The 25171-nt window shown below is 39.0% G+C and overlaps 1 protein-coding gene across 1 annotated transcript in view; it reads right to left on the bottom strand.

Moving 5' to 3' along the window:
• The window catches only part of ArgRS-m (arginyl-tRNA synthetase, mitochondrial), a 41093-nt gene that overhangs the window by 11397 nt on the left and 4525 nt on the right, over positions 1–25171 (bottom strand). The window contains exons 3-5 of the mRNA XM_068229973.1: positions 9784–10619; positions 5030–5151; positions 3980–4128 (exon numbers count right to left, since the gene is read on the bottom strand). Coding sequence (XP_068086074.1) covers positions 3980–4128; positions 5030–5151; positions 9784–10619 — 1107 coding nt within the window. The remainder of the gene's footprint in view (positions 1–3979; positions 4129–5029; positions 5152–9783; positions 10620–25171) is intronic.

Here is a 25171-nt window from a genome sequence, read left to right as displayed (position 1 = left end):
ATTTTCTGAAAAAAATAATATAAGTTCTGCCATGTTTGTTCTTCATTACTAAATAAGAACATAATTCAAATTATTATTCAGTAATGAATTATGATTATCAAAAGAGTGGCCGGAGTTAATGTTCTGGGCTAACTTCGGCTGCCATAAAAATAACTCAAGAAACAAAGTTTTCTTCGATGTAGTGTTACTTTGGCCACTGTAAATGTTTTTTTAAAACCTGCAGAACACCCAGTATCAACAATCACAAACAAATTAAAACGATTTGTGGAGAAACGGAAGTATAGTGATCAAATTCACATTTTCCTCAAAGAAGAAACTAGTTTATTTAGCCTAAGTGTACAAGCATTGTATGATATTATAAATTACATGTTGCATTGCATAAATATTCGTAATGGAACAAAAGATAAATAAAAGGTATAAAAATCATAAAGCCCAACTGCATGGAGAGAAAAGGAGATTGGAAAAGAAGCAATCTTGTAGACTGTTTTCATAATACACTCTCTTCTAAGTTAGAAAATATCTGAGCCATCAATCAAGTTCTTAAATGTGCATCGTCCATGTCAACAGATATCCGTCTATTTATCATTGAAAAATGGGAACAGTCTTTTCCCTCCCTGTCGGGATAAACTTCCCCGTTTATTGTTATTGTGGCTATTAATCTCTTCTAAAGCATTCTTGAAGTAAACAGGATTGTAATTACAATACCCGTGTCCGCGTAATGTTTTCCTGTATGTTCTTGACATGGCTGAAGTTACCCTGGAAGAGGACAACTTTTATCACAAAACTATTCCCTGAAAAACCTATTTGAATAAAATGCATCAAACTGGGTTGATCAGTTACCAGACATACTTACATTTTGACCCCATAAACCAGTGGAATGGAGAATCAAATGCTGGGGCTAGAGAACAGTTTGTTTTGAGTCAATTTTTTTTATTATTTTATGACTTGTGAGGTGTGGCTATATACACTGGTATTTCAATTCATGAAGTTGTTTACGTCTATATTATTATTATTATTATTATTATTATTATTATTATTAATGTAGTTATGTACGAGATGTTGTCAGTACAGACTTTATTTGGTATAAATTGTGGTTGTATCATTTATTATGTGTGTGTTGTATGATATGTCTTGTGTAACAGAACATGTGAAGTTATGTCACAATACATCTGGTGTATGTATATTAATACGACTTTATTTAATGTAAGATAATAGTACATCATTTATTATTATCAGTAAATGTGATGTATAAAGCCGATTTAATGTTGTGCAAATCAATGCATCTTTGTCACTGTAGTTTTCCAGAATGTTCTCTTCATCTGTATATAAGTTATTGGAGACTCGAGAAGATACGAGAAAGCATGTTGTGTCAAACTTTTCTGGAAGCCTGGCCAGGCAAGGTATATAAAAGGACAGTCTTGGGTTGTTTAGTTAAGTATGTGAACTCGTGCTGTGGTTTTGCCGTTAAAGTGGTTATGTTGTGTTGGTACCACATTTGATGTGAAGTGTTCCGTAGTTGGTTGACATGCTAATGCGGCAGTCGATTGAGTTCAAGATGGTGGTTCATTTGATGTGCAACGATTAATGTGTATATAACTTGTAAATAAAACAGTGTACACAAGTGACAGCATCTTGTGTGTGCGTCTTTGTGAATATGATAACTTCACGCACTGGAGTCTCATTGCTGAATCCTTGTGAATAGAAAGGAACAAATTCTGGGAAACTTTGACAAATTCCCAAACAAGATTAATTCCATTCACTCTCTAGCATAAGAAAAATCATTATGTACTGCACCTCTAGGGCTTATAGAGGATTCAACTTGCTTACAAAATACATGAATGGACATTAGGCGAATGTTGATTTGATATCAATGAATTTCCACAAGAAAATTTAGTTTATATATCCATCCGTTTACAGGAAGACAACAGAGAAGGCCGAGAACGAGATGGATGGATAGGGTGAAGGAGAGCATAGAGAAGGGAGGAGTAAAAGTAGGAGGAGGAAGGAAGGGAGTGCTGGAGAGAGAGAGAAATTTGTGGAGGTCCTTGATTCACAACCTGACCCAGAAGACTGGAAGGGGGAAAAGAAGAATACATCCACCTGTTCAATATTGTACAACTATTCATTTATAATACAGTGTAACCTCGATTTAGCGTAAACCCGCATTTAACGGAAGAAATTTCTAGTCCCGAAAAATATCCATAAGAGCAATAAAATTTTATATTTGATTTAACATAATTTGCTATAGGGCAAAACCCGCATTATGCGTTAAGAAAATGTTAAAATTCTCAAACATTTATTTCAACTCGTTTTGGTTATGGGACATTAAAAACCTATGATAAAGACATCATAGGATTTTTAAGGGTGATTCAAGGTGAAAGTTCCTGTTGGGGATCATTTTAAGTATCTAGGTGTTAATATGATGAAAGACCTTCATTGGGGTAATCACATAAATGGGATTGTAAATAAAGGGTACAGATCTCTGCACATGGTTATGAGGGTGTTTAGGGGTTGTAGTAAGGATGTAAAGGAGAGGGCATATAAGTCTCTGGTAAGACCCCAACTAGAGTATGGTTCCAGTGTATGGGACCCTCACCAGTATTACCTGATTCAAGAATTGGAAAAAATCCAAAGAAAAGCAGCTCGATTTGTTCTGGGCGATTTCCGACAAAAGGGTAGCGTTACAAAAATGTTGCAAAGTTTGGGTTGGGAAGAATTGAGAGAAAGAAGAAGAGCTGCTCGACTAAGTGGCATGTTCCTAGCTGTCAGCGGAGAGATGGCGTGGAATGACATTAGTAGACGAATAAGTTTGAGTGGCGTTTATAAAAGTAGGAAAGATCACAATATGAAGATAAAGTTGGAATTCAAGAGGACAAACTGGGGTAAATATTCATTTATAGGAAGGGGAGTTAGGGATTGGAATAACTTACCAAGGGAGACGTTTAATAAATTTCCAATTTCTTTGAAATCATTTAGGAAAAGGCTAGGAAAACAACAGATAGGGGATCTGCCACCTGGGCAACTGCCCTAAATGCAGATCAGTATTGATTGATTGAAGGCAGAAGAGGAATTTAGAGCTTGGGAACTTAGGCTGAAGTGAGATGTCGGGCTTGATACACATCCGACCGGGGCCGCTGTAATAGAAGAGAACCCACGTTTTAATGGCAATGTTGTTATTTTTCTTCAGCCAAAATGAAAGAGACAAGTTAAAATTAAAAGAGTAGAAAGACACTTAAATCAAAAATAAAACACATGAACACATCTTATTACAATAATTGAAGTTTGGATCTAAAACATTAAAAACAACCAGTTCCTTTGGTGTTCTTTGAAGCCAAAATGTTCCTTCACTTTCTTCTTACGTAGATTCTACTGCTTTAGAGAACACCAAAAGTATCGGCTTTTAGTCTTCTTTTTTTTTCTTTTTTTTTAGAAGAAAAACAGTTAAGTATTTTATGTTTTAAATATGTCCGTATGTTTAATTTTTAATTTACCAGTCTTTTTAGTATACTTTGTCAATTTTGCTTTTCAAAGAACACCAATTTTTTTTTTTACTCAAGGCCGAATTTCAACTTCCTTGTCCAGAGACCCTGGGTTCAATTCCTGGCCAGGTCAGGGATTTTAACCTGGAATTCAAGGTCTACTCAGCCTACACGATTACAATTTAGAAGCTATACGACAGTGAGATAGCATTCCCGGTCTAGAAAGTCAAGAGTAACAGCCGAGAGGATTAGTCATATGGACCACACGACACCTCGTAAACTCCAGGCCTTCGGGCTGAGCAGCGGTCTCTGCAAAGGCCCTTCGGGACTGTTGCCCCATGGGCTTTGGTTTGGAATTTCAACTTCATTTTTCTCAAATATAACTTTGCAGTGCTCGTTTCAGTATGGTTTTACATCGGCCAAAAGTTTGATACGTTCTTCTATTCTGTTAAGGTGGTGGTAAAAATGTTGTGGGACAACTTGTTGGAATACAAACCTACCTAGCAATCTCCTGTACTAGAAGAGTGACTTCAGGCTCCTGTAATACTGACGGGTCACACTCCACAGGAAGTACAGCTCGGCAGTTCTTCTCCAGACTCCACAATCGACAGTGAGTGTACTGGAGTCTCACTCCAGTGTCACCTTGTACCTACAGAACGAGATGATTCGAACTACAATTTATTTAATATGATAGCTGATATAAAAAATGCAATAAATGAAATGAAATTTTAATACATATATACAACTATTATTATAGAACAGCATTACCTTTTTCAACATGCAACACACTAGAGGAGTAATTCTAAATCCCATAGCACACTCATATGATTTTACATATTATTCTCAAATAAAGTAACATTTTTATTTAAGTTTAAGACAGAAATGTAATTAGAGAAAATTATTAAAATGTAATATAGTATAATCATTCATATACCATCATTTACTGTGGATCATACTTTACACAGACTATACTGCTTTGACTGGTATGTCGTGTCAGGAGGTCGACCAAGTCTTGCAACTTTTTTTTTTTTTTTTTTTTTTTTTTAACAAGTTGCTTTTACTTTCATAAGTGTTAAGAATTTCATTATGGTCCGTAATGACAATTGATCACCATCAAAGGGTAGAGAAGGGTCCATCTATTCAACACTATTAGTTTAATATAGTGTCCTATATATAGTGTATAGTCCACTATATTATATTAAACACTATATTAAACTAATAGTACTGAATAGGTGGAGCCTTCTCTACCCTTTGATAAGTTGCTTTTACGTTGCACCAGCACAGATAGCTATCTGCAACTGTGAGCTTACATTCGGGAGATAGTGGGTTTGAACCCCACTGTCGGTAGCCCCGAAGATGGTTTTCAGTGGTTTCCCATTTTCACACCAGGCTGTACCTTAATTAAGGCCACGTTTTCTTCCTTCGCACTCCTAGCCTATTCCTATCCCATCATTGCTATAATACCTATCTGTGTCTATGCGAAGTAAAGCCAACTGTAATAAAACAGAGTAGAAAGAATACTACACTTTTATATAAATACCAGTTATTACCTGTGTAGCCTTGTTCCAATCAAACTCATAATCTCTCTGTCTTCTCTGCTTTAAATCATTAATTATGATGGCAGATATCCCCAAAACATCAGATGTTGATTCCAGGAGGTTGGTTTTTGTTGCTGCAAGCATCAATAAGTAACAATATAGGAAAAATCAGATACTTAAAAAAATAAATCTATATGTTCTGTACAGCATGTTATTGTCTGTGTCAAATAGGGAGCTGTTTCCTTTGAGGCTGTTTGTATGACATTAAAATATTTTGGCCTGGCATAAGTAATATTTAAAGCAGATTACCTATCCATAGTGGGACAGAAAACACAATATAGCAGTTGCTTGGTTGGGCAATTTTGCGTAGCCTCTCTGGGACAAAATGCTTACCATTTAACACAGACTATAATACAATAGCTGCAGAATATATGTAAACATCAGCAGAAAAACAAAAACAGTTGCTTCCAAAGAAAAAGAACCAGTTTCCTGTAAAATTCTACCGAATAATAAGCCAGTAGAACAAACTAATTCCTTCAACTAACTTTCCTACCCCGTAACATTTGATAGGATATTGATAACATTGCAAAATAATAATACCTGCTATGGGGTCAAGTAGACCGTACAGGCAGCGGCTCAATGTTGAGTGTTGGGTGGCAGTAAATAACCTGAATATCGAAAGGGGCAGAGGAGCCAGCAGCCAGAGAGTGTTCTCCAGATTAGGGGTGGCCTCATTGAAACCTGGCAGTCAGGTATAAAATGCCTTCAGGTGTGGCGAGCCCACCGTAATAACAGTCTGCACGAAGCATCAAAACGGATCAGAACAAAGATATAAGGAGTACCTTAGAAGTGAAGCACATATCCCGTACCTCTAGGTAGATGTAAGAAGTGAATGCAGGTCAATGATCCACAGCCTGACACAGGTGTTTCCTGAATATGTCTGACAGAATAATATAGCAGATTCCCACTAACTCGACATTCCATACAATCCGACAATTTGACAGGCAATATATATTTTGAATCAATAAATGACTTTCACTTGTCAAGATATAACAGCCATGTTTCTCCCTCCTAACATGACTGGTGTGTCATCCAATGAAACAGGGGATTTTGGAAATAAATAATAATAACAATAGTAATAATAATAATAATAATAATAATAATAATAATAATAATAATATTGGCTTTACATCCCACTAACTACTTTTACGATTTTCGGAGACGCCAAGGTGCCAGAATTTAGTCTCAGAGGAGTTCGTTAACGTGCCAGTAAATCTGTCAACACAAGAATTATTTATTAGAGCACCTTCAAATACCACCAGACTGAGCCAGGATTGAACTCACCAAGTTGGGGTTAGAAGACCAGCACCTCAACCATCTGAACCACTCAGCCCTGCAATTTTTCCTTTTTTTGAAGCAGTGAAGAAGAAATACAGATGTAAACTTCTATCTTCTCTTGTATTAGCCGTGGAGGAAGGGTTTGATATGATTGATAAACTAAAGAAATTAGACATGCTGGCCGTAGTGGGGTGGATATTTGAATCTTGTAATGAAATTGAGTATATAAGCCTCGTTCATTCCTGGAGAAAGATGCTGGACCATTCAGGAAATGTGTTTCAAGAAAGCAGGGAGAAGACAGGAAATGGTGAAACAGTGGACTTAATGAAGAAAATTCCAGGCTGCAAAGATGTTACTGGTGGTGATGTTTGTGAATGAACGGGACAGGATGAATGAACAAACATGGACTGAGAGGGTGTCGAGTTTACAAAATGTCGCGTTTTACGGAATAATGGGTGGGTTATTCACAACAAACTAAAATAGAAATGGAGATGAATCAGAAGACAAGGGGAAAGTTAAAAAAGATAACTAACTGTGAAGGACTACAGGCCACTCAAGGTGCATCTACTATGGAAGGCTTGTTTCTCGTCACCTACACGACGAAGCTAGCCAGCCCCGAGGTGAGGGGTAGCGTGCTTGCCTCTTACCCAGAGACCCCGGGTTCGATTCCCGGCCAGGTCAGGGATTTTTACCTGGACCTGAGGGCTGGTTCGAGGTCCACTCAGCCTACGAGATTAGAATTGAGAAGCTATCTGATGGTGAGATAGCGGCCCCGGTCTAGAAAGCCAAGATTAACGACCGAGAGGATTTGTCGTGCTGACCACACACGACACCTCGTAATCTGTACGCCTTCGGGCTGAGCAGCGGTCGCTTGGTAGGCCAAGGCCCTTCAAGGGCTGTAGTGCCATGGGGTTTGCTTTGGTTTACACAATGAAGCTGCATGGTATGAAATGCGTGCGAGAGACAGTCAAGCATCGAGATATATTTTCCTACAAAGAACTGATCATTTCTTCAATTTTGTAATTTTCTTTTTAATTGTAATTCTTGACAATTTTAGGGTATGTTATACTTTTCTGTGTCCTGTATTATGGTAGTACTTTCATTAAAGTAACATGTAGTAAACCATCATGAGTTGTGAATAACCCACCCCTTATTCCATTAACCTTGACACCCTTTTGTCCACATTAGATTGAGTTTGTGGGACTCTACTATAGTAATAACAATTGTATCTGTAATTTTTGAAAATAGCCCCTTAACCCCAAAACTGTAATTAAGTAATAGTGGCATTCATGTTTATTTAATGGCATCCTTGTTTAATTTTAATTTTAGCAGTATTTATTCTGTACAGTCGCTATTAAATAGGTTCTCTAGCAGCTGAAGATGACCTATTTACAGGTCAAAACCAGTACTGTCTTTTTATGTAAATAATATTGACACTACGTAAAATAAAGTATTGATTAGGTGGAGAACTCATCCATCATACTTGTACTATTTTAAACTCCCAAGAATTTTGTCTCCTACAGTTAGATGACTCTCCCATTGATTTGTTTGCTCCCTCTACTGGACTAAAAAACCAACAATTGGTAAACCTTTTTCTGAGGATTTTTTTAATGTACCGAAGTTGTCAATACTTCGGCTGGTTCCTTCTCGACTGTAATCTACCTATCAGAGGCTTGTAAATATGTTCTCTAGCCTATCAAAACCAAGGGTATGTGTAGCCTATCAGCAAAGAGTTCTGGAAGCTTTCCCTTATTGAACTATAAGATAGGGCCGTCTTGTCTGAATTGCTCCAGTGCTTGGAAGTGCGACTTGACAGAAGCCCAGGAGGCAGGGGCGAGGCCTGCTTGAAGAAGATCCAGCGACACAAGGTAATGGCACAACTTACCTAGATATATGATAGCGCCTGCGGGTAGTTGGAGGGGCAGGCTTCAACCTTTCTTCTTTTAATGTAATACTGTAAACTGGTGGTTTCAATGTAGGATTATCGGCAAAGTGTGAGGACTCTGTTTCTATTCCCTACGGGGAAATATGTAATGTAAGAGAACAAAGACTGATGAGCCTCTGTTTCCCATTCAATCTTGCACTGGGTGACTTACGTTTTTAACCTGAAAATTCTGTAAATCTTGTCTCGGCTTTCAATGTTCCTCATTTAGTCACACCCTGTAGTATAGAATTAGCCTCTATATCATTGGGCCATAATTTCTATAAGGAGTGCAGGTGTTTTGCCTCCTTGCCTTTTGTTCATGACTGGTATGTGCCACCCTTTTCTTTTTACTATTGTAGTATGTAGTATGGACAATCATGCCCCTGTTTATTGTGTAACTGTTTCTGCATTTTGGTTCCCTTTAGGAACAGTGCTTAATGTTACTGTTATTGTGGAGCAATTGATGAACACACTAAAGCGGGGTCACCCGATGGGTTGCTTAGTGTAATTGCAGTGCATCAAAAGAAACCCGAGTGCCTCTGCGAGGCTAGACTAGGGTATTTTGGAGCTCAGACTCCTGTGTAATCTAACTACGAGGAGCAAATTTTGCTGTTGTAAAATATTCTAACTGTTAAGAGCAATTATGCTCTTGTCTATGAAAATTTAACAACTTGTAAATACCTTAAGTTTTGATACCTGATGTTCGGACTTCGAAGTCCCCGATATTGTTAGAGCTGACGAGCTTGTTAATAACCTGTTCTATTGATTGTTATTCATTCAGATTTTCTATCTCTCAATTTTAAAAAAGGAAAGAAATAAAATTTCCAAATTTATGTTAAATGCTGTTCTAAGTAATTCCTTGTCTAACCATTTAACCCAGGCACTTCCTATTCCTCTGTGAGCCACGGAAACCCTGGAACAACAACAACAACAACAATAATAATATGGTCTTGGGTACCGTGTGAAGGTATATTAATCCGAAGCCATCTAGGATTCCTGTGGTCAATTTCGATGTTCTTTTTACACCAAAGTAGTCTTGGGCAGCAAATGGCAAATGAATTTTGTTGAGAAAACACCAACAGTGTCACCAGAGAGCAATTTGCTTCCAAAGAACCTGGAAACTTCTCGCAGTTACATTTGTTTGAATGCAAGGTTCAGCCTTGAGGCCACCAAACACGTCGACAGCACACAGAATCTGTAGCTGTGGGAAGGGCCCAAATTTATATCTCTTTAACTATAACTGTATGTTAAAATTAGTTTTTACTTGTGTCAATATTATCCTCAAAAATTTTGAGAAAAATCTGGTAACCTTAAACTAGATGTATCGGCAAAATTCCATACTCCTGATGGTACGTTTACTAATTTTTACGATTTTTATTTTCAGATGCAAAAATAAATCACAGACAGGATAAGCAACACACGAATAATCGGGTTCTGGTTTAGTTCCCTGTTTTCTTAACAACACACTCAGCAATTAGTAATAAGAAAATAAAAACTTACATACTAGGTGATTCCTGTTGCTTCCTCTTCATAATACTCCTAGTTTCATCCAAGATATCTTTCAGAAACACAACGTTCCCTTTGCGAGTGCTCATTCCTCGCACTCTTCCGAACTTGATATGTTTGAGGGAGTTGGCCCACGGCACTGCCATTTTCCTGAGGACGCCAAACAAGGCCACGAAGTGATCGCTCTGGGCATTATCGACGATGTACAACATCTCGTCAAACTCCAGCTTCTCGTACCGGTCTATGGCAGCGGCGATATCTCTGACTAGGTACAACGTGGAACCGTCGCTCTTCATCACCGGGACCTGAAGCTTGTCGCTCAACTCTACCACCTGCTTACCGTCTGCCTTTTGCTTTAAGATGTTACTGCCCTGCAGGAGATTTAATACTGACTTGACGTCATTAGCACCGTACATAGATTCCCAGTCATACTGGGTGAACTCTACTCCTAACCTCCTGTACAGATTTTGCAATTCGTTCACTGTATATCCTCTGTATGCCTGCCATTTTTCCATGTCACCCAAGCTACCCTGCTCCATTTGCTGGAATATCCTTCTAGCCCGAGCACTAATCTCAGGATCTGTTTCGGCAGCTTTGTTAGCCTTAACATAGGCTTCGAACAGAAGTTGGATGGGGTTCTGCCTGATCATCTCCTCTGTGTAGTTCGATATGTCTAAGCCAACTTTGAGCATTCCAAACTGAGTTCCCCAATCTCCAAGATAATTAATTTTTGTCACACTGCAAGACAGATATTCGTGAAGTTTAGCAATGAAGTTTCCAATTATTGTAGATCTCAAGTGGCCAACATGAAAGGGTTTTGCTATGTTTGGAGAACTGAAAAGAAAGAAAAAGTTATTTTAATTTAAAAAATGCCAAAATGTGAGAAAGCTAACACGGGTGAAATTTGAAGTATAGTAATCAGATGGGGAACAGTGACTTACCAAGTAAGGTATTAATGAACTTGACCATTTTTAGTTTTTATTGGATCGGTATTGGCTACTAATGATTGAACAACCTGTGAGAAAACAGGGCTATTAAGGGTCCATCTGTCAATACAATTTTTTACAATTAGTATATGGTGATTACTAGAGTTCAGGTGTTTAGGAAATGTCACTCTTTTCAAGTCTTCCCATTTGGCAATTTGTTGGAACTAAGTGTGAATTTGACATTTGAGCAAATTTAGCCTTACTTTATAGGGCATATAAATTCATATTTTACCAATTTAAAAAAACGTTTTGTCCATATTTAAGTAATTTTAGTTGCTTAAGGTCATGTTTTGGTTATATATTTAACGGAAAAATGTACTGTACTTTGAATGTGATGTCCAATGTTAGCTGTGTAAATGTGTTTACAGCATTGTGACGGAATTTGAAGCTCGGGTCTCGAAGCTGAAGAATTGACGTTTATTGTATCTCGTCTGAGTTTACATTGCTAGTTTTCAAACAACTTCCATCAGAGTAAAACTTGTAGTGCAGACATTTGCGTCTGCTGGAATGACACCCTTGTTAAGATGATACAGATGTTGATTCCCATAGGGAACATGAAATACCCATCCCGAATGAGCAAATTTATAACACCAACTAGCTGGTGTACCCGTGCTTCGCTACGGGATTCTCAGAATGACTGACTTTGTGATTTTCTTAACCTGAAATCAACATAGGTCATTACAAAAACGTAAGTATGAATGTAGCTATTAAAAGCAATGCTGTCATATAAAATACTCGATCAAATGGAAAGCCGCACGTTTTATCACTTTTAACGAACAGTGCTGCGGTTAGATTGCGGTGCCAATCTAATAGTCCAAAGTTCCAGAGCTGGGATGACCAGGCCGCAGATTGCCACGAACACTCATCTGCCATTATTCCGCTAAATATGCATACTGTTCATTCCAATCAGTGCCTCAGAGTAGGGATTGAGTAGCCCGAATGCTATGATGATCAGTGTGTTACGTACCAGTAGTATCAGAAAATTTATAAACCAGGGGAATGTCATGCTAAAGAAGAAAGTTCTCTAACTCCCCAGCTACTTCCCATCAATATTCAAGCAGGCTGTTACACTCTGTACGACTGGGCGAGTTGACCGTGTGGTTAGCGGTGCGCAGCTCTGAGCTTGCATTCGAGAGATAGTGGATTCGAACCCCATTGTCGGCAGCGCTGATGATGGTATTCCGTGGTTTCCCACTTTCACACCATTCAAATGCTGGGCCTGTACCTTAATTGAGGTGTAAGGCACTCCTAGCCCTTTCCTATCCCATCGTCGCCATAAAACCTATCTATGTCGGTGCGACGTAAATCAAATAAAAAATACTCTGTACGCAGCAGTAATCCTATCTACCGGAGATGAAGGGCAACAGATGACACAAAGCATATCACGACAAACAATGGTCAATGTAATGTTATTGTTGATCAATGTTATGAGCTTTCTATATTGTAGGCCTTCACATTTAGTTTTCTTTCGACTCTGTGGTTTGTAAAATATTTTATACCATAAACTGTAGTTTCTTATTCTCCGACTTTACATACCGATTTTCATTAAATACTGTTTACCCATTTCTGGTTACTCGGCGCTGATATGGACTTAGTAACAAAAATCCAAAATCATGAATATCTTTGTGATCATAGCCGTACGGTAACAATGTATAAGACATGAATAATAGGAAATTTAATACTATATAACCCTAGTTATGTAGCATTCATCGATTACACCTCTTAATAAGAAATATTTGAAAATTACATTTTAGGCATTCCCCTAAACTACCATTTCACTCAGCGTGAATAAAATTATTTACAGCCTAGACTATAGCGACTTATTTCCTGACTTTGCATACCGATTTTCATCAAGATAGGACTACTAATAACAACAATATTTGAGAATTATATTTTAGGCCTTCCCCTAAACTACCATTTTTCTCAGCGTGAATACAATTATTGATAGCCTAGATTGTAGCAACTTATTCCCCAACTTTGCATACCCATTTTCTTTAAAATACGACCACTAATAACAAATAGTTGCGAATTCAATTTTAGGCCTTCCCCTAAACTACCATTTCACTCAGCATGAGTAAAATGATTTATAGCCTAGATTGTAGAGGCTCATCCCCTGACTTCACATACCGATTTTCATTAAATTCTCTTCAACCGTTTTCTCGTGATGCGTGTACATACATACATACATACAGACAGACAGACAGACAGACAGACAGACAGACAGAAATTACGGAAAAGTAAAAAGTGCATTTTCTTGTTGCTATGGACATGAACGATACAGAAATACCATTATTTTCAAATTCTGAGCAATGTACAGACAAAACTCTTATTTTATATATATAGATACAATGGTCCGCCATTGGACCCTTGTTAAGAGACAAGGAAATACCACACACTATACTAGAATAACAGTTCAGCTTCATAAAAGGGAAATCGATGATTCAGGCAGTGAAATGCATACAAGATGACTTTGAAACAGCTCTAGAACACCCAAGAGGAAAACTGCATCCATCTTCATAGATTACACTATGGCGTTCGACCTTCTAAACAGGCAAGAGTGATAAGAAGAATAGAAGAAATCACATGAAGAAATCAAGAAACCGGACACATACAAAGCATCCTATCCAAAAACCAAATAGAAATAGACCAGGTCTCAAGAACAGAGATGACAGAGCGAACGAACGGTGTTCTTCAAGGTGACCCTTTGAGCCCTCTGCTCTTCATAATAGCCACTGCAGCAGTCCCAGAAGAAATAGCAACAGAAAATGTCAACCTACGCAGATGACATGGTAATTGTATCACAAAAACTTCAAAATGCCCAAGATGCCTTCAACAACATGTAGCATGGGCAGAAAAAAAGACTTGAATCTAAATGAGAAGAAAATAGTGAAAATGACATTTAGAAGGGACGGAAGACTGGCAGCGAATGACTATGTCTTGTATAAAGGAAATCCACTGCGAAACTATCAAACTTCAAATACCTAGGAATCACGTTGCAAAGCCGAGAGGACACATACGACCTACACATCAAACAGCCAGGATGGCAGCAAATAGTATAAAGAAACTGAGAAAACTATCTTTGGAAACGGCGATGACCATATTCCGACTGAAGATGGCACCAATTATGACTTTACAATAAACCTAATCACTTAATCACCTTGATATTAGTAAACTACTTATTTCTTACTTTAATTGTAATTGTAAAAATCACAAACATCCTCCAAGGCCCTTTACGACATAAATTTTAATGGCCAAACCTATACGAGTGTCACACCCTTTATTTAAAATTGCTAATAATGCCTTAGAAGATGTTCCAGCACCTCCCAAAATTTCCGCTTGATGAAATTTTGGTTCCCTCCTCGGTCTTTGCTACGGATTAGAGGTGATATGGAAGAACCGAAACAATAAAAATATAGAAGACAGAAAAAGTCGAAGCTCACTTCCTGGAAAGAGTTCTAAGTCTATCAAAGTACTCAACCTCACGCCTCACCTAGGTGCTAACAAAGGAACAGTTCTTCACAGAAGAGGTGGTGGTGATTATTGTTTTAAGAGGAAGTACAACTAGGCAACCATCCTCTATATAACACTAATCAGAGAGAAAAATGGAAGGGATCCGACCTTCGAAAAATGAAGATATCGGCCAAAGAAAGACAAGGGCCACGAAGGGCGTGAAAATGAAAGACTCCCTAGCCCTCGCAAACCTAATAGCGTCGGGGTCGGAAAAGAACAAGTGTTGACCAAGGGAGGTCAGAAAGGATAGATGAAAGTGAGGAACCTGACACAAGTAAGTGGAAGCAATGTCAGGACTCAGCTAAGAGCCCCGTGGTCGCCAACCCACGCTCCAAAGTTCAGAGCTCCTGGAGCCTCTTTTAGTCGCCTCTTACGACAGGCAGAGGACACCGCGGGTGTTATTCTACCGCGTTTTGTTGGAGGTTAGCTGTCGATATGAATACATCGTGATCATTTGTATAGAATAACAGAAGAACTTCACCTAGACTTTCACCTGCCAGCCACCGAAGCCTACTAAGATCTAATAAGAGAACTCGCCAAGAAGAAACAAGAGATATGACGGAGTTCTTCGCCACGGATGCAATGATCTACAGGGACTGGACTGAAGCGAGATATGACCTACAACACATCATGAAGAGAGTAGCGGTCCATGGGTTTCACCATGGAATATGCACAACACAGAAATACTATAACCCAGAAGACAAATGCAAGTGGGTCAAATTGTGACTGATACAATGTAATGTGGTGCAAAAACAGAGGAACCTCACTAACAAACTTCTGTAAGACAAAAACGGACTACATATACAAACACAATTCACTCAGTATTACCTCTCGTAACATGATCTTGCATCTGTATCGTCACTGGCTGCAATTAAAATCTCTTATTAAATACCATAAGGACTTATCTGTCTTTGAGCATATGGCTCTTGACCTCTTCAGGTAGCACCTGAGTTACATTCTTCTCCCCTCACCTTTCTTAAACAATTCAACAGAAGCATTTTGCAGGACTCAGAGTTAACAGTGATATAGCTGACATTAGAATACCTAAAGAAAGTGTTAAATACAGAAACTGCGTTTAAGAGTTTGGAGAGGAATGCTCCGGTAACGAAAGAAAAATGTTCTTCTACAAAGTGTGCAAAGTCAAGTGCTAAAGCGTTTTAATGTCCACCGACAATGGTAGACACAAATTTTCAGATGAATGTAGAATATCTGGTATCCACGGTAACTGTTGGTGCATTCTTAATTCCAATAACAAATACAAATTTAATTGGTTTGCGGGAGCAGCTGTACGGTCTCTGTCACCACTGTATAAGACAGCAGTATTACTTAAGCAATCCTTATCAAGTGTTGCATCTTTACAATACAATTTTGTGTCTTTATTAATAAACTACGTTAAAATCGGTACATGGTTCATCCCTAGAGAGACATCAGTCGACACAAAAATTTTAAAAAACTTGTAAAAATTGCCACACGGATGTTAGCACATTGGTACATGCACAGTGAAAAACATGTTCATTTGTAGATAAAAATTACACGATGTCTTGTCCTTAAAAATCAAATGCAAGTGCAACATTTTTGTTGTGAAAATCTTGAGGAGTCTGACAGTAGGTTGAACATAATTGATGTTGGTGGACTGAGTAGTCCAGAAACAGAACATTTGACTAAGACTGCATAGTTGATGATGAAGTACTGCATAAGTAATCCACTAGCCTAAAAATAGAAAAGTACTGTGATAGAAATATTTAGATAGTATTAAGTAATATCATCTTCAGTACTGATCACAGTTTAATGATAATGAATTTGTGGTAGAGACTAGTGAAATTAAATTAAAAGAACTAGTAAAGAAAGTAACTGAAGCAGTGCAACAAGACTATCAATTTTGCTTTACGTCGCACCGACACAGAGAGGTCTTATGGCGACGATGGGAAAGGAAAGGGCTAGGAGTGGGAAGGAAGTGGCAGTGGCCTTAAGGTACAGCCTGGTGTAAAAATGGGAAACCACGGAAAACCATCTCCAGGGCTGCCGACAGTGGGGGTCGAACCCATAAGACTGTATAAAAATATTGCATAATTAACATGAAAGAACTAATGGGAAAAAATAATTCGTTAGAAGTACATACGTATGGTCATATTTTCTGTTTTAGGGTCATGTTTATCTATTTTTAAGGGCATATTTTGTACTTCTTTAGGTCATAAATTTCCAAACCCTACTGATTACTAATTTAATTAATTTCATCATCATTGTACATGTTTCGAGAAAAATGATCATTTCTCTACAACAATAATAGAAAAAACCAGCCAAAATCTCCAAGGAGGTGCTTAAAATTACAATACATAAGACCTCACCATAAAATACACAAAATAAAAAACACGTTAAAATCTACCAAAATTCTGTTTCATTTCGCTATCCAAAACCAATCTTATATTCTTCTTCTTGACTTTGAATCACGCATTTTTGGGGTACGTCAAATCAATCGCTTCTTAGATGCTTGTGTCCTTTTTTTCTCCCAATAGTTCTTCATTCTGTCTTATTTCCTCCTCCTTTCCTCCTCTGATATCTGAATTGGTTTTCTGGTGTTGATCTTAACTTGGAACCCCTTAGTTTTGTCTTTGGTCATGGTCTTGGCTGTACCATTCTTTAACATGACTTTGGTAATCTTAAGATCTCTCAGATCCTTTTCCACTTCCTTAAACCAATTGGGTTTAGTCTTCTTTTTTGTAAAAGAAGTCAAAGATCTGTTTATTTAAACTGTCAGGATTCATTCGGAAAATGTGTCCATAGAAATCAATCCTCCTTTTCTTCATGGTATCCGAGAGTCTCTCCAACTTTACATAGAGGTTTTCGTTTTTACAGAAAACTTGTTTGTTATTTTGGAATTTGGGACCCATGATCTTCCTCAAAATTTTCCTCTCCTTGATTTCCAATTTCTCCATTTGCCCTTTCCTCCCCATGACTAGTGTCTCTGCTGCATAGAGTGCTTCCAGCTTAATTACTGTGTTACAATGCCTTATGTTCCAAGACAGGACTTTCTTATTGTACATGCTATTGGTTTTCTGGAAAGCTACTTCCATTTTGGTCCTTCTCACTTTCAAAGTGGTTTCATTCAATCCATTCCCCTAGGTACTTGAAACTTCTTTTTTACGTCCCACTAACTACTTTTGACTGTTTTTCTGAGATGCCAGAATATTGTCCTGCAGGAGTTCTTTCACATGCTGGTACATTTAACAACACAAGGCCAATGTATCCGAGCACCTTCAAATACCACTGGACTGAGCTAGGATTGAACCTCCCAAGTTGGGGTCAGAAGGCCAGTGCCTCAACCATCTGAGCCACTCAGCCCAACTATCCTCTCTTGAGGAAAAATATTAAAATCTTGTCACATTGTGAAAACTGAGTGCACCGAGCTCAATAGCTGCAGTCGCTTAAGTGCGGCCAGTATCCAGTATTCGGGAGATAGCAGGTTCGAACCCCACTGTCGGCAGCCCTGAAAATGGTTTTCCGTGGTTTCCCATTTTCACACCTTAATTAAGGCCACGGCCGCTTCCTTCCCACTCCTAGGCATTTCCTGTCCCATCGTCGCCATAAGACCTATCTGTGTCGGTGCAACGTAAAGCAAGTAGCAAACAAAAAAAAAAAAACCGAGTGCAGTCTGTTGAGTGTATCATTCCAATTTTTGAACTGTATTGAATGTATTATTCTAAAAGTATCGGTTGATGCATTTAAATTTAGCCAAAAGCAGATATATTTTGCTTGGCACATGGAAACCTTCTTATTTAAGGAAATCGACACAGTGAAGTTCAATCCTATGTTTTGCCAGCCCCAAAGAATCTTCTTATCCTACAACGAAAAACCTAACATTAAAAATTCCATCCTTGAAGATTTTGACTTTTTTTTCTTTCTATTATCACTGAAGAAGAGAAACAATCCTTTTCCCAAAACATGTACGACAACGATGATGAAATGAATTAAATTAGTAATCACCATATAATAATTGAAATCAAATCCCTGTTGCTGCCACTCTGTTTGAAGGGCAACAACGCAGATGTGAAGAGGCCAGGAGAGAAGCACGTAAACTCTGTGCAGCACCACGCCCTTCTCCAACAATTCTGTGCAAATCTGTGTGGACGCTTATTCCATGCTAGGACTGGTCTGATCAACCACTGAAAGTACATCCATAGACAGAAGTGAATTTACTGGAAGAATTTAATTACTTGGAAAAGAATTAAAGCCGCCGAAGACAAAATCAATTGTGTTGTCGAGCGGACCCTTATTGGCCCCGTTCTCTCACAGGTTGCTAAATCATTACCAAGTCAGTTACACACACAAGAAGCCCATAAAAGTTCAAAATTTCCAGCTGCAGCTTTCATCAGTGGTGGATAGACCAGAACAGAACAGTGGACACAGCTGCAGCGAGGTCCTCATCATCTCACATTCCAGCACTTCAGAGATTCTAGCATTAACTGTAGCTCTAGTCTACGGAAGCACTCTGCCTTAACATAAAATAATCATTCCATTTTTTCCATTCTCTTGTATATCTCGCCGCAGAAGTCTTATTCTAATCCTCCACTTACAAAGTCTGCAGCCAAAAATTTTGGATTTTGGTTTTAGAATATGTCTATTTAGGACACAAGCGGTGTACTTTTCAGAAAAGGCTGGATAAAGAGATCTGGAGAAGAATATAAATTTCTTAGCTTCCTTCTCAAGATCGATTATCCAGGCTTAACATTAAGACAGTCCGACTCCTTGGCTGAATGGTCAGCGTACTGGCCTTCGGTTCAGAGAGTCCCGGGTTCGATTCCTGGCCAGGTCAGCGATTTTAACCTTCATTGGTTAATTCCAATGGCCTGGGGACTGGGTGTTTGTGCTGTCCCCAACATCCCTGCAACTCGCACACCACACACAACACTATCCTCCATCACAATAACACGCAGTTACCTACACACGGCAGATGCCGCCCACCCTCATCGGAAGGTCTGCCTTACAAGGGCTGCACTCTGCTAGAAATAGCCACACAAAATTATTATTAACATTAAGAGAAAATTAATGGACGCTTATTTTGCCTGTTCTCACTTATGGAGCTGAGACGAGGACTGCAACTAAAAAACAGGCCTTCTGATCTGGTATACCAGTGTGTGGATTACTCCACCAGATAAGAAGGCCACATATTCATACAACATAAATGGTAGTTTGCATGTTCTTATCAATAATTACAACTTGAGGACCAAAGGTGTTCAAGTATAGGTCAACTTTTTAATACCAACACTAATGCAAGGTTATAACCACATCAAAGGACACAAGAAATAAATTTCATAATTAATCTGTATTATCAAACTCAACAAGATAGGGGCCGATGACCTTCGATGTTAGGCCCCTTAAAACAACAAACATCATCAACAAGATAGAAGGTCTTAATAATTGAGTAACTCCATCTTTACAATACTGTTCAATACTATTTATTTTAATTTTATTTTAAATAGGGGCATGTTTTGCCTCTTCCTTGTGAGACATCTTCAACCAAAAAATAATTGTGACTCAGCCTATCACATTATGTCAACACAGTTAAAACACAGCTCATGGAGTTGAAATGTTTTGTCATTTTGACTCTTAAGCAATTTACGGATACGTCATTGTTTTTAGCGTTATCAAGAATACCATGAGTTTCTCATTACAATTAGTTTTAGGCTGAAGATGTTCTTATTCTGTCTGGGGTGAGGTAGAATAAAAAGAATCCATAACTTCTTAAGAATTTGTATGCATGGGAAGATATGAAAAACTGAAGATGGAAATATCAATACTTTCAAGTCAAAGCTATGTCTTTCAGGTTGTGTAACACATAATTGAAGTTGTGATTTTAAGAATACCCTTGTTTACATTATTGTGAATTGGATTTTGTGTGCAAGTTGCTTTACGTCGCACTGACACAGATAGGTCTTATGGCAACGATGGGACAAGAAAGGACTAGGAGTGGGAAGGAATCGTCCGTGGCCTTAATTAAGTTACAGCCTCAGCATTTGCTTGGTGTGAAAATGGGAAACCACGGAAAACCATCTTCAGGGCTGCCGACAGTGTGATTCGAACCCACTATCTCCCGAATACTGGATACTGGCCGCACTTAAGCGACTGCAGCCATCGAGCTCGGTGAATTGGATTTCAATCAGAAACGATTTCAAAGGACATCATAACAAATACGTAAATTAAAGAAACATTTTTAATGTGTTATTTTAACCTCCCCCGTTTTAACTGTGCAGTGTGTACATATAACGTACCGTTTTAGATCAATACCACATTTTTCTTACAAGGACAAGTGACCCCAATCAATTTTAGATGCATGTGCAAGCAACATCTATTTGAATAGACTCATATGTAGCCACAAACATATTATGTCACTAAGTCAAGACATACCGACTGTACCATATTATGTTATTGGTGATTGTAATTTGCATGTAATATCCCTTCTATTTATCAATTAAGGCTTAAAACGACCCAATACAACAGGGTCAAAACTTGTCCCGATACATAATAAATAATAATAATAATAATAATAATAATATCAAAATAACGGCATTAAATAGGTGGACCTTCCCATACTTGTTGATAGTGATCAATTTCAATACAAACCAAAATGAAAAGAAACATATATATTTGCCTGCAGTGCCACATTGCACAGAAAAATACCAGCTAGAGGATATTCAAGTGTTGGCGTCAGCGGGACGATTCCCAAAAAGGTGGTGGAAATCATGAGAGTCTTCGGAATCAGCACTGATGAACTCGTGGACTGGCGGCTAAAAACTTTCAGGGGGTCAATCCTAATTTTGAGACGTTTATACCCATCGGAATAAGATCAACCGACCTCAAGTCCGAATCATATTTTAAGTCTGGTAGAACCATGGTATTTCTCATGTAGCAGTACTAATAAAAAGTAGCGTAGAGTCACGGTGTTCCACAAATTATGGTACTACTCATAAGTATTGTACAGCACAGGTAACGAAGACCTATGTTTCTCACATAATGACACCACTCACAGGCAACGCAAACCCACGGTGTTCCTCACCTAGACGTACTAATCGCAGGGACCCGAATTATCACATAATGGGTACTAATCACAAGCAACGCAGACTCACGGTGTCGCTCATATACAGTAGTGGTACTAATCACAGGTACTGTAAACACAAAGTGAACCACTCTCTGCTGCTACTAATCACACACCTATTGGTTGCCTAACGTAGTGGTACTACTTGCAAGTAAAGTCGACCCATAGTGTTCCCCGCATGATGGTACTAATCACAAGTAGTCTCATGGTTCTTAATCATCCCTTGGTCGCCCCTTGTAGTCGCCTCTTACAACATGCAGGGGATACCACAGGTGTATTCTTCGTCTGTGTCCCCCACCCGCAGGGGATACACTACTGTTGGCTGATATGAATTCAGCATAGTGTCGCTCCTGGAATTCGACATAGATATATTCCATTATCAACTGTGAAGCAATGAAAAGTCGTAACAAAAAAAAAAAAAAAAAAAAAAAAAAAAAAAAAAAAAAAAAAAAAAAAAACCAAACCTTACGAATGACTAAGTTATATGCTATTTTTAGACATATATCATCAATATAGACTGTGATGCCTTTCATCATTCACTCAGCAAGCCTCTGTGAATGAACTAATTGCCTCTACAATCCTCTATTTCCGACTAGCTTTGTGGTCTAATTTAGTTTCATACATCTCACATTAGGAATGAGAAAATTAGAGAAGAAGTAGGAATAGATGATTCTCTCCTCAATAAGATTCAGATACCAAGACTGAAGTGGTTTGGTCACATGAAGAGGATGCCAGTAAACAGAACTGCAAGGAAGGAATTTGACAGAAAAGTAGAAGGAAGACGACCCGTGGGAAGGCCACGAAGGAAATGGATAGATTTAGTTAAGAATGATGTACTGCTGAGGTCATGATTGGGACAAGTTGGTGGAGGAAGAATGGTACAAGACAGGATGAGATGGAGGAGGCTCATACACCACACCCGGGAAACTGGAGATGGTTCAGGATGGTGATGATGATATCTTAAATTTAAATAATTAGAAACAGAGTCTAACTACTGTCACCTTATTCCCCCTCTACTCTTCTAGATAACCTATCCTCCTCCATTCACCTTACATGACCCCATTACAAAAGCCAGTTTATACACAAAGCTTCATCCATAGAGTTCAATCATAAATTAGGCTTTATCTCCTCATTCCAAGAACCCTCCCACTTGTGGTTGGGGGCGGTATAACAACCACGGTATCCCCTGCCTGTCGTAAGAGGCAACTAATAGGGCTCTGAAGATGGGAGCGTGGGTTGGCGACCACAGGGCCCATAGCTGAGTCCTGGCATTGCTTCCACTTGTGCCTGGCTCCTCACTTTCATCTATCCTATCCGACTTCCATTGGTCAACTCGTGTTCTTTTCCGACCCTGACGGTATTAGAGCGTTCGAGGCTTAGGGAGTCCTTCATTTCCATGCCCTTCATGGCCCTTGTCTTTCTTTGGTCAAACACCTTCATTTTTCGAAGTGTTGGATCCCTTCCGTTTTTTCTCTCTGATTAGTGTTAATAGAGGATGGTTGCCTAGTTGTACTTCCTCTTAAAACAGTAATCACCACCACCACGACCACCATCAAGAATAAAAAAATATTTCATGAAGTTATTGTTCGACTCGTTAGCTGAATGGTCAGCGTACTGGCCTTCGGTTCAGAGGGTCCCGGGTTTGATTCCCGGCCGGGTCGGGGATTTTAACCTTTATTTGGTTATTTCTGATGGTCTGGGGGCTGGGTGTTTGTGCTGTCCCCAACATCCCTGCAACTCACACCACACATAACACTATCCTCCACCACAATAACACGCAGTTACCTACCCATGGCAGATGCCACCCAGCCTCATCCGAGGGTCTGCCTTACAAGGACTGCACTCGGCTAGAAACAGCCACACGAAATTATTTTATGAAGTTATTTTCAAGTAGTCAATATTTTCATTAATTTTCATTTGAAATTTTTTTTAAAACTTAATCTATGGTTCATGGTGTGGGTTACTGTAGTCACGTCCTAGTTCGTGAACCATGGGCAACGACTGAGTGGCCTAGTAAGTGGTCCTGAGAGTGTCAGGATACCAGTCGCTATGGAATGGGAGTGGGCATCTCGAACATATTCTGAGTTGTGGCCCTCCTTGTGCTCAGACGACTAGGACTATACAATCCACAGGTCGTCCCTAACCCGTTAGAGGAGAGATCCTCACTTGGACTATGTGCAAGTAGTGTAGCATCCTGCTTCATGAATTTACCGAGCTCAGAATATTTTAAGCAAGCCTCAGACCTATGGGAGTAATGGAGTCCCACTCTCATTTGACAGGCGAGTGACACCTTGGAAACAACTTGGTGAAGGAAATGGAATTCGATGGGGAGCTATCAATATTAATGGAGCTTATGGAAGAAAGAAGGTAGAACTGGCTGAGTCAGCAAAGAGGATACATCTGGATGTGCTAGGAGTAAGTGATATACAGGTAAGCGGATATAACGAGGAAGAGATAGGAGATTATACAGTATACTTGACGGGTGTTAGAAAGGGAAGGGCAGAGTGTGGGGTAAGGCTGTTTATCAGGAAAACCACTGCACGCAACAGTTTCTGTTAGGCACATAAATGAGCGAATGATGTGGGTAGATTTGGCAGTTGGAGGAATTAGGATGAGAACTGCCTTGGTGTATTCACCATGTGGGGTGCAGATGAGGATGAAGTTGACAAGTTTTATGAAGCATTGAGTGACGTCGTAGTCAGGGTAAAAAGCAAGGGCAGGATAGTGCTAATGGGCGATTTCAATGCAGGAGTTGGAAATAGAACTGAAGGATATGAAAGGGTGATTGGCAAATGCGGGGAAGATATAGAAGCTAATGGGAATGGGAAGCGTTTGCTGAAGTTCTGTGCTAGCATGGGTTTAACAGTTACCAAGAAATTCTTCAAGCATAAGGCTATTCACCGCTACACATGGGAGGCTAGGGGTACCAGATCCATAATAGACTATATCTTAACCGACTTCGAATTCAGGAAGTCTGTTAGGAATGTACGGGTTTTTCGGGGATTTTTCAATGATAAAGACCACAATCTGATCTGTAGTGAACTAAGTATCTCTAGGTCTAGGGTAGAGAAAGTGAAATCTGCCTGCAAACAAATAAGGGTAGAAAATCTCCAGGATGAGGAAATTAGACAGAAGTACATGGATATGATTAGTGAGAAGTTTCAAACAGTGGACAGCAAGCAGGTTAAGGATATAGAAAAAGCAAGGGAATGCCTAGGAACGACTGTGTGTACAGACGGGAAAAAGCGAACATCTTGGTGGAATGATGAAGTAAGAGCAGCTTGTAAATGTAAAAAGAAGACTTATCGGAAATGGCTCCAAACAAGGGCCGATGCAAACAGGGAATTGTACGTAAATGAAAGAAACAGAGTGAAACAAATAGTTGTTGAATCCAAAAAAGAAGTCATGGAAAGATTTTGGTAATAACCTGGAAAGGCTAGGTCAAGCAGCAGGGAAACCTTTCTGGACAGTAGTAAAGAATCTTAAGAAGGGAGGGGAGAAAGGAAATGAACAGTGTTCTGAGTAATAATAATAATAATAATAATAATAATAATAATAATAATAATAATAATAATAATAATAATCGTATGGCCTCAGCTACCGTGTGCAGACGATTCGACGCCATCTGGCTGTCTGCTCGTCAATTTCGACGTTCCATTTTACTCTAGGCCCACTAGATGGCAGACCGAGTAAACCAAAACTCTCTTGGGCGTCTATGGCTGAGATTTAATGAATTTTGTCGGGTAAACACCAAATATTTCACCAGAGATCTTTTACATGCCGACATCGTACAACATGGA

This window comes from Anabrus simplex, chromosome 13, assembly GCF_040414725.1.
Source record: "Anabrus simplex isolate iqAnaSimp1 chromosome 13, ASM4041472v1, whole genome shotgun sequence".
In the NCBI taxonomy this organism is placed as follows: Eukaryota; Metazoa; Arthropoda; class Insecta; order Orthoptera; family Tettigoniidae; genus Anabrus; species Anabrus simplex.
This window is presented reverse-complemented; position numbering and strand designations above follow the sequence as displayed.